The sequence below is a fragment of the Piliocolobus tephrosceles genome, chromosome 4 (assembly GCF_002776525.5).
Source record: "Piliocolobus tephrosceles isolate RC106 chromosome 4, ASM277652v3, whole genome shotgun sequence".
Lineage (NCBI taxonomy): Eukaryota > Metazoa > Chordata > Mammalia > Primates > Cercopithecidae > Piliocolobus > Piliocolobus tephrosceles.
In genome coordinates, this window is record NC_045437.1 from 111212396 (window position 1) to 111222665 (window position 10270).

The window sequence follows — 10270 nt, forward strand, 5'->3', positions numbered from 1 at the left end:
ATGTGTGTGTATATGTGTATACACACATATATGTGTGTATATATGTGTGTATAATGTGTGTATATGTGTATACACACATACATGTGTGTATATATGTGTGTATAATGTGTGTGTATATGTGTACACACATACATGTGTATATATGTGTATAATGTGTGTATATATGTGTATACACACATATATGTGTGTATATGTGTATATGTGTATACACACATATATGCGTGTGTATATGCGTGTATATATGCGTGTATATATGTGTATACACACATATATTTTCTTTTATTTTAATAGGAATGAGGTCTCATTATGTTGCCCAGGCTGGTCTCCAACTCCTGAACTCAAGCGATCCTCCTGCTTCAGACTCTCAAAGTCCTGGGAAGAATTTTTTTTTTTTTTTTTGAGACGGAGTCTCGCTCTGTCACCCAGGCTGGAGTGCAGTGGCCAGATCTCAGCTCACTGCAAGCTCCGCCTCCCGGGTTCACACCATTCTCCTGCCTCAGCCTCCGGAGTAGCTGGGACTACAGGCGCCCGGCACCTCGCCTGGCTAGTTTTTTGTAGTTTTTAGTAGAGACGGGTTTTCACTGTGTTAGCCAGGATGGTCTCGATCTCCTGACCTCATGATCCGCCCGTCTCGGCCTCCCAAAGTGCTGGGATTACAGGCTTGAGCCACCGCGCCCGGCGGGAAGAATTTTTCAACATCAAAAAATCTATTAACGTGAGCTACCACATTAAAAAGAAAAAAATTATATAATTATCTCAGTCTATTCAGAAATAAATTGGATAGGATTCAAAGCCTACTTACGATTTTTTCCCTCTTAGCCAATTAAGACTGGAAGAAACTTTCACAACTAGTAAATTTCATATACCAAAACCTTACATCAAAATTTTACTTGATAAAGAAAATTGCAAAGATCCTTAATTAATTAATCCTTTAAGGTCATGATTGATTAGCACAAAAATACTCAGTAATCTCCTATGGTTTCACACAGAACTACATTGTCCTCGTCAATGCCCTAGGGAAAGAAAAGGAAAGAAAAGATGTAAGGGTTGGAAAGTGAGAATAAATTGCCATAATTTGAAGATGATACCACCATCTACCTAGAAAGAAACCGCTGGCTGGGCACGGTGGCTCATGCCTCTAATCCCAGCACTTTGGGAGGCAGAGGCGGCGGTCAGAAGTTTGAGATCAGCCTGGCCAACACAGTGAAACCCTGTCTCTCGCTACTAAAAATACAAAAATTAGCTGGGCGTGGTGCCACATGCCTGTAATCTCAGCTATTCAAGAGATGAGGCAGGAGAATCACTTGAACCTGGGAGGCAGAGGTTGCAGTGAGCTGAGGTCATGCCACTGCACTCCAATCTGGAGGACAGAGTGAGACTCTCTCAAAAAAAAAAAAAAAAGAGAAAGAAAGAAAAAAAAGAAACCAGCTGGGCGTGGTGGCTCATGCCTGTAACCCCAGCACTTTGGGAGGCCGAGGTAGGCAGATCACTTGATGTCAGAAGTTCAAAACCAGTTTGGCCAACATGGTGAAACCCCATCTCTACTAAAAATATTGTGAAAACTAGCTGGGCATGGCGGCAGGTGCCTGTAATCCCAGCTACTCGGAGGCTGAGGCAGGAGAATCGCTTGAACCGGGGAGGCGGAGGTTGCAGTGAGCCGAGATCAAGCCATTGCCCTCCAGCCTGGGCGACAAAACGAGACTCTGTCTAAAATAATTAATTAATTAATTAAAATAAAACCGTCAAACTCACAGAAGCAGAGAGTACAATAGTGGTTTCCAGGGGCTGAGGGGAGGAGGAGGTGGGGAGTTGCTGCTCAGTGGGTTGAAAGTTTCAGCTATGCAAGATGAACGTGTTCTAGAGATCTGCTGCACAACGTTGTGCCTGGAGTTCATACTACTGCATTGTACGATTAATTTGTGAAGAGGGTAGATCCCATGTTAAATGTTCTTACCGGCCGGGCGCGGTGGCTCAAGCCTGTAATCCCAGCACTTTGGGAGGCCGAGAGGGGTGGATTACGAGGTCAGGAGATGGAAACCATCCTGGCTAACATGTTGAAATCCCGTCTCTACTAAAAAAATACAAAAAAAAACTAGCCGGGCGAGGTGGCGGGCGCCTGTAGTCCCAGTTACTCGGGAGGCTGAGGCAGGAGAATGGCGTAAATCCGGGAGGCGGAGCTTGCAGTGAGCTGAGATCCGGCCACTGCACTCCAGCCTGGGCTACAGAGCAAGACTCCGTCTCCTAAAAGAACCTACCACAAATTAAAAACAAAAAGAATCAGCCAATTAGAAATCCTTAATTTCAGTACTTTTTTATTTGAGGTAAGTTATCTTCTGAGGTTTTAAAGTAAAGAAATAGGCCAGGTCCGGTGGCTCACACCTGTAATCGCAGCACTGTGGGAGGCCTGGGTGGGCAGATAGCTTGAGCTCCAGAGTTCAAGACCAGCCTGGGCCACATGGCAAAACCCTCTCTCTGCAAAAAATAAAAAAATTAGCCAAGCGTGGTGGTGTGCACCTGTGGTCCTAGCTACTTAGAAGGCTGAGGCAGGAGGATCGCTTGAGCCCAGGAGGCAGGGGTTGCTGTGAGCCAAGATTCATGCGTGCCAGTGCACTCCATCCTGGGAGACAGAGCAAGACCCTATCTCAAACAACAACAACAACAACAAAACAAAAAAACCCTTACACAATGTTGACTCCAGATTGGTGCAACTCACTGCATGCTAAAGTGAAAGCGTGAAAGGATGGATGGAGGAAAGGAAGCATGGGTAAATGAGGAGGGGCTTCCAGAGGGATTCCAGAGGAATCCCAGAGCCAGACAGATAATGCAGTATAGCAAAGTGTTTACTCTAAAGCCTAGGTGGTTATAAGGGTGTTCATTCTGTAATTCTTTCAACATTTCTTTGTATTTTTCTGGACAAAATGTTAGAGGGAAACACCAAAAACAAAACTATTTGTCATATAAGTCTGTGTCTGTAAGTAAATGCGAAGGAAACTGTCTATATGGATATGCAGAAAGGGAAGGGAAGGAATTGGGCAGGTGGGGGGCGGGGCAGGTAAGGAAGTTTGGAGAACAGAAACTCGGACTTTTCCTTTTCCGTGTTTTGATTTTTTGCAATGAGAATATACTCATGTAGTTGCCGGGCATGGTGGTTCACACCTCTGATCCCAGCACTTTGGGAGGCCAAGGCAGGCGAATCAGGAGGTCAGGAGATCGAGACCATCCTGGCTAACATGGTGAAACCCCATCTCTACTAAAAATACAAAACAGCCGGGCGTGGTGGCGGGCGCCTGTGATCCCAGCTACTCGGGAAGCTGAGGCAGGAGAATGGCCTGAAGCTGGGAGGCGGAGCTTGCAGTGAGCCGAGATTGTGCCACAGCACTGGAGCCTGGGCGGCAGAGCAATACTCCAACTCAAAAAATTTTAAAAAATTAAAAAAAAAAAACTAAAAAAAAAAAAAAGAGAATATACTCATGCAATCATGTGCTATTTTTTTAGGTAAAAAGCTCAGCATGTGAGAGTCCCCACAAGCTCACAAGGCAGCATCACTCTTGTGCAGGAGAGGAATCCCAGAGCCAGACAGTCACGGGGTCCACCAAGGTTACCCAGAGTCAGGAGCGACAGGGAGGACAGGAACGAGAGCCCAGCCTGTGCTCCTCTGGGGAAAGAGGGTTTGGTAGAAAGGTTTGGGGCCTTCTCTTCCTGCTCCACCCAGCCCTTCCTTCTACCTTGGGCTGACATGTACACCAGCACCCCTTCATGGTTGTCTCTGGGGCAGGAGACACACACAGCTGCGCTCCTGGGGTACTCACAGGCCTGAGCGTCCACCTGGATGTCCACATTGGATGTGTCTTCTGCCCCCAACTCACCCATGCCCAGCTCAGCAAGCCCAGCAGATACTTCATTCCCCTCCCCCCGCCCCTATCCAACCAACAGCCACGGCCTCCCCACCGCCCTTCTCCAGCATCTGTGGTCTTCGACTCCTTTGTGAAATCCCTGATACTTCTGCCTCCGTTCAGTCCTCATCTCTCACCCGGATGACTGTGGATAGTTTCCCAACTGTCTACAGGCCCTTGATTTCACCTGCCCTCGATCACCCCATCTGCCTCCAGATTCTCATTTCTGAAGCACAATTCTGAGCACATCCCTCCCCTACTTTGCAAGCTACACTGTCCCTGTTACTTATGAAGAATCAAGTCCACATGGGACCCTCTAAGACCTGCAACCAGACCATTTTTCCAGATTCACCACCACCTACTACGTCACTCAAAGCCATACACACCCCTTCCCCACAGGCGCAGGTCCTGGCGCAGCTGCAGGGCTCCATGCCTTTTCTCTGGCTAGCTCCTCTGCCCAGTGCCTGCCCCTGCCCCAGCTCCACCATACAGGTGAGCAGCCGCTGCTCTTTCCGGGCTCAAGCTGTGTTAGCTTCTCTGTGAATCCTTTCCTACACCGCCCACCACCACTGGAGAACTGACCCTGGCTCCTTCATGCATCAGGAGGGTCTATACTCAGCTGCCCCTTCCAACAAAGCCCCTCAGGGCACTCACTGCGTGTGGCTGCCTCACTAAGGTGGAAGTCATGAGCCTTGGTCACCTCTGGGTCTGGTTCCTCTTCTAGGTACATGGTGGGACTGCAGTTCCCCACACCTTTGAAGTTAGGTACGGCCATGTGTCCACTCTGACAACTGAAACGTGAGCAAAAAGTAGCCCAGGTCACTTTGTGCCTTTTGGGACATGTCACTATCCCCTGTTCCCTTCCCCCTGCAGGGGGCATGAAGGAAGTTCCAGAGTGGGGAGGCTTGGCGAGCCAGGTCTCTAAATGAGAGAGATGTGGGGCAACAGTGCTAAGCCACAGCGGCTGTGCAGGGTGAACATGTGATATGGTTTGGCTGTGTCCCCACCCAGTTCTCACCTTGAGCTCCCACCTGTTGTGGGAGGGACCCAGTGGGAGGTAATTGAATAATGGGGGCAGGTCTTACCTGTGCTATTCTCTTCATAGTTGATAAATCCCACTATCAAGATCTGATGGTTTTAAAAAGGGTAGTTTCCCTGCACAAACACTCCTCTCTGGTCTGCTACCGTGTGAGACTTGCCTTTAACCTTCTGCCATGATTGTGAGGCCTCCCCAGCCACGTGGAACTGTAAGTCCAAGAGACCTCCTTCTTTTGTAAATTGCCCAGTCTCAGGTATGTCTTTATCAGCAGCATGAAAACAGGCTAATACAACATGAAATGAATTTTTTTTTGTTTAAAGTCACTAACATTAAGGGCAGTTTGTTATGAGCACTGGGATCCAGCTGTGAGCAACCCAGACAAGCTTTCTAGAGGAAATGTAGTTTTCTAGCTACATTCTGGGAGAGGAGGCAGACAATACCAAATAAAACTCCAACAGGGCGGGGCGCGGTGGCTCAAGCCTGTAATCCCAGCACTTTGGGAGGCCGAGACGGGCGGATCACGAGGTCAGGAGATCGAGACCATCCTGGCTAACACAGTGAAACCCCGTCTCTACTAAAAAATACAAAAATCTAGCCGGGCGAGGTGGCGGGCGCCTGTAGTCCCAGCTACTCCGGAGGCTGAGGCAGGAGAATGGCGTGAACCCGGGAGGCGGAGCTTGCAGTGAGCTGAGATCCGGCCACTGCACTCCAGCCCCGGCAACAGAGCGAGACCCCGTCTCAAAAAAAAAAAAAAAAAAAAGCCCTCTTTTCCTTTCTCCGCCATCGTGGTGTGTTCTTGCCTCCACTACTCGCCATGTCTTCTCACAAGACTTTCAGGATTAAGCGATTCCTGGCCAAGAAACAAAAGCAAAATCGTCCCATTCCCCAGTGGATTCGGATGAAAACTGGAAATAAAATAAGGTACAACTCCAAAAGAAGACATTGGAGAAGAACCAAGCTGGGTCTGTAAGGACCTGCACATGAGATGGCACATATATTTGTGCTGTCTGAAGGTCACGATCACATTACCATATCAAACTGAAAATATCACCACTCTCTGGAGAGTTCGACGTATTTTCCTCTCTGAATCTATTATGAATGCGTTGGTTGGCTGGGTTCAGTAATAAATATGTGAGGCCTTTCATTTAAAAAAAAAAAACAAAACTCCAACAGGAAAATACTGGGAAGTGATAAGAATGGCAAACAAATGAAAACTGTGTGAAGTGGCACAGGGACTTGAGGTTGGGAGGGATGCCTATTTTAGGATGGCTAGAAAAAGTGTGTCTGAAAAGTTTAATTGAGCTTGGATATGAATAATGATGATAAAAAGTCAGACATGCCAAGACTAAGACAAAATCAGTCCAGAAAAACCAGTCCAGTTCTTTGCACATGCAAAGAACAGAGTTGGTATGTTTAAGAAAGAAATCATGGGAGACTTGAATCCACAGATAATGATACAAAACGGGGTCAGAAAGACTGGCAGGGGCCGGATCACTTAAGGCATGTAGGCCAGAACGGATGGGTAGATGGGAGAATGGATATGGATGATGGATGTATTGAAAGATGCATAAACAGGCTGGGTGCGGTGGCTCACGCCTGTAATCCCAGCACTTTGGGAGGCCGAGGCAGGCGGATCACGAGGTCAGGAGATCGAGACCATCTTGGCTAACACGGTGAAACCCCGTCTCTACTAAAAATACTAAAAATTAGCCGGGCGTGGTGGTGGGCGCCTGTAGTCCCAGCTACTCGGGAGGCTGAGGCAGGAGAATGGTGTGAACCCAGGAGGCGGAGCTTGCAGTGAGCCGAGATCGCGCCACTGCACTCCAGCCTGGGCGACAGAGCCAGACTCCGTCTCAAAAAAAAAAAAAAAGAAAGATGCATAAACATAAGGGTGGAAGATGGGAGGAGGGAGAGGATCAGGAAAAACAACTAATGGGTACTAGGCTTAATGGGGGCAGGTCTTACCTGTGGGTGATGAAATAATATGTACAACAACCCCCCCACCCCATGACACACGTTTACCCATGTAACAAACCTGCACATGTACCCCTGAACTTAAATAAAGGGTTTAAAAAGAAAAAAAGTGGATAAAGATAAATGGATGGAAGAATGGGAAGGTGGGTGGATTGGTGGGTGGGTGGATGGATGGGTGGGTGTGTGGGTGGATGGTTGGGTGGGTGATGGGTGGGTGGGTGGGTGGATGGGAGGGTGGATAAGTGGGTGGAAGGGCAGATGGATGGATGGATGGATGGATACTGTCAAATTCCAGATAATTAGAAACCCAAATCCATTTTTGATCACTAGGTGACAGCCAAACATTTAGAACTGTTATGTAGTTGTGTCTGTCTTTATATTGGCTTTTTTTGTTTTGAAACAGAGTCTTGCTCTGTTGCCCAGGCTGGAGTGCAGTGGCTTCCCGGGTTCAAGCAATTCTCCTGCCTCAGCCTCCTGAGTATCTGGGATTGCAGGCACCTGCCACCGTGCCTGGCTAATTTTTGTATGTTTAGTAGAGATGGGGTTTCACCATGTTGTCTAGGCTGGTCTGAACTCCTGACCTCAAATGATCTGCCCGCCTTGGCCTCACAAAGTGCTGGGATTACAGGCATGAGCCACCTCGCCTGGCCTGTACTGGCATAAATTTTAAAGAACTCATGATATTCGTCACTGAGAAGTCGATGAACTTTCATCTCTGTGCAGAGCAGAGCAGAGCGTCTGGACTAGTGTGGCCACTGGGCTCTTAGCTATGCAGAGATATTATGCCCTTGGCCCAGAGATGAGCAGGTAAAATTCGGGGGAGCCAGACTTCCCAAGGGTTACCTCTGCAGCAAGCAGGTTCTGTCCATTTACAATGCTGTGTTATACAACAAATAGTATCATGTGCCAGGTGGATCATAATGTGAAAAAGATTAGGAGGCACAGCTTCAGAGAGTGAGAATTTCTGGTCCTAATAAAAGAGTAAAAAGACTATAAAGTTTGAGAATATTGATTCAAGAAATGACTAGGAAGAGCCGCCTACCCTAGAAAAGTGAAGAATCCTCCTGGACTCTCCAGTGGAAAAACAGTTTGCATATGGAATTAAATCATATCACTCTTTCCTTCAAAACAGACTTGATGAGTGCAATGATTTGAATATGGTTTGAGTAGGGTTTGCACAGGGTTTGCATAGGGTTTGCATAGGATTTGAATAGGATTTGAATAAGGTTGGAATAGGGTTGGAATAGGGTTTGAACATGGTTTGCATAGGGCTTGAATAGGGTTGGAATAGAGTTTGAATTGTATTAGAAGATGGTTTGAATAGGGTTGGAATAGGGCTGGAATAGGGTTTGAATAGGGTTTGAAGATGGCTTGCATATGTTTTGCATAGGGCTTGAATAGGGTCGGAATAGGGTTGGAATAGGGTTTGCGTAGGATTTGTATAGTGCTTGAATATGGTTTGAATAGGGTTTGAATTGGGTTTGAATAGGGCGGAAGATGGTTTGAATAGGTTTTCCATGTGGTTTGAATAAGGTTTGAATAGGGTTGGAATAGGGTTTCAAGAGGGTTTGAATAGGGTTTGAATAGGGTTGGAATAGGGTTGGATTAGGGTAGGAAAAGGGTTTGAATAGGGTTTGAAGATGGTTTGAATAGGGCTTGAATAGGGTTCCCACCAAAGGTCATGTTGAAACTCAGTCCCCAAGGTGACAGTATTGAGAGGTGGGACCTTTAAGGGGTGATTGGATCACGAGGGCTCTATTCCCACGGATGAATGGATTCCTGGAAAACTAACTGCCTTTTTTTTTTTTTTTACAACCTTGCTCTGTTACCCAGGCTGGAGTGTGGTGACACGATCTTGGCTCACTGTAACCTCCACAATTCTCGTGCCTCAGCCTCCCAAGTGGCTGGGATTACAGGCATTCACCAAGCCCAAGCCCAGCTAATTGTTGTAGTTTTAGTAGAGACAGGGCTTCGCCATGTTGGCCAGGTTGGCGTTGAACTCCTGACCTCAAGTGATCCACCCACCTCAGCTTCCCAAAGTGTTGGGAAGATAGGTGTGAGCCACGGAACCCGGCCAGAACTGGCCGCTTTATATGAAGAGGAAGAGAGGTCAGAACTGGCAGCTATATAAGAAGAGGAAGAGAGATCTGAGCGAGCATGTGAGCACGCTCAGCCCCTCACCATGTGATGCCCTGCATCACCCTCTGAACTCTGCAGAGTTCCCGCCAGCAAGAAGGTCCTCATCAGATGTGGCCTCTCAATCTTGGACTTCCTAATTGAAATACATAAATTCCTTTTCTTTATAAATTAGGTCTATCTAGTTTCAGTTTCAGGTATTCTCTCTGAAACCAGACTCAGGTCGTGAGCACTCACTCTGTATCCATTCTGCAACACAGAAGTGGGAGCAATTGCCAGGTGGTTCCTTGTCCCAGGGAGCTCCCCCTATAGAGAGGAGTCGGAGAGACAAACGAAGGACTGTCATACGGCATCCAAACTGATGCTCAGCCAGCCTGGTTCATCATTCAGGAGCACTTTCAGCGGCAACTGGGAGAGTTACTGTGGCTTAAATAGGGTCATTTACCTTGACCATTCCCTCATGCTTGTCATCTTATGATGGCAGAAAGGCTGCCCTAGCTCCAGCTATCACATGTACAGTCAAAACAGGAAGAAAAGAAAAAGGACATGGATCATTAGCTATATTTTTCCATATACTGAGGAAAGCAAAAGACTTCCCAGAAGCACGAACACATTTGGTTACAGCGCATTGGTTAGAACTATGCCACATGGCACCCCAGGCTGCCAGGGAGGCTGCAAACATGGGTATCTCACCTAGGCTAAGCCAACGAACAAAATCAAGGTTCCATTAGTACAACAGGCACTGGATATTGAGTATGCAGTTAACAATGTGTCAACGAAATGCAAATTTGGCCAGGTACAGTGGCTTATGCCTGTAATCCCAGTGCTTTGGGAGGCTGAGGCAGGAGGATCACTTTAGGTCAGGAGTTGACAAGCCTGGGCAATGTAGCAAGACCCCCATTTCCACAAAAAAATTTTAAGAAATAAAAACATAGCGAGCACTTTGGGAGGCTGAGGTGGGCGGATCACTGGAGTTTGAGACCAGCCTCGCCAACACGGTGAAACCCTGTCTCTGCTAAAACTACAAAAATTAGCCAGGCATGATGGCAGGCACCTGTAATCCCAGCTACTCAGGAGGCTGAGACAGGAGAATCACTTGAACCCGGGAGGTGGAGGTTGAAATGAGCCGAGATTGCACCAGTGCACCCCAGCCTGATGACAGAGCGAAACTCCATCTCAAAAAAAGAAAAGAAAAGAAAAGAAAAGAAAAGAAAAGAAAAGAAAAGAA

At 47.2% G+C, this 10270-nt stretch overlaps 1 protein-coding gene across 1 annotated transcript; it reads left to right on the plus strand.

The window, feature by feature from the left end:
* The first annotated feature begins 5698 nt into the window (after nt 1-5698).
* On the plus strand, nt 5699-6084 carry LOC111527408 (60S ribosomal protein L39). The gene has a single exon (XM_023193647.3). It carries the CDS (start codon nt 5747-5749, stop codon nt 5900-5902), a length of 156 nt encoding a protein of 51 aa, XP_023049415.1. The 5' UTR covers nt 5699-5746; the 3' UTR covers nt 5903-6084.
* The last annotated feature ends 4186 nt before the right edge of the window (nt 6085-10270 follow it).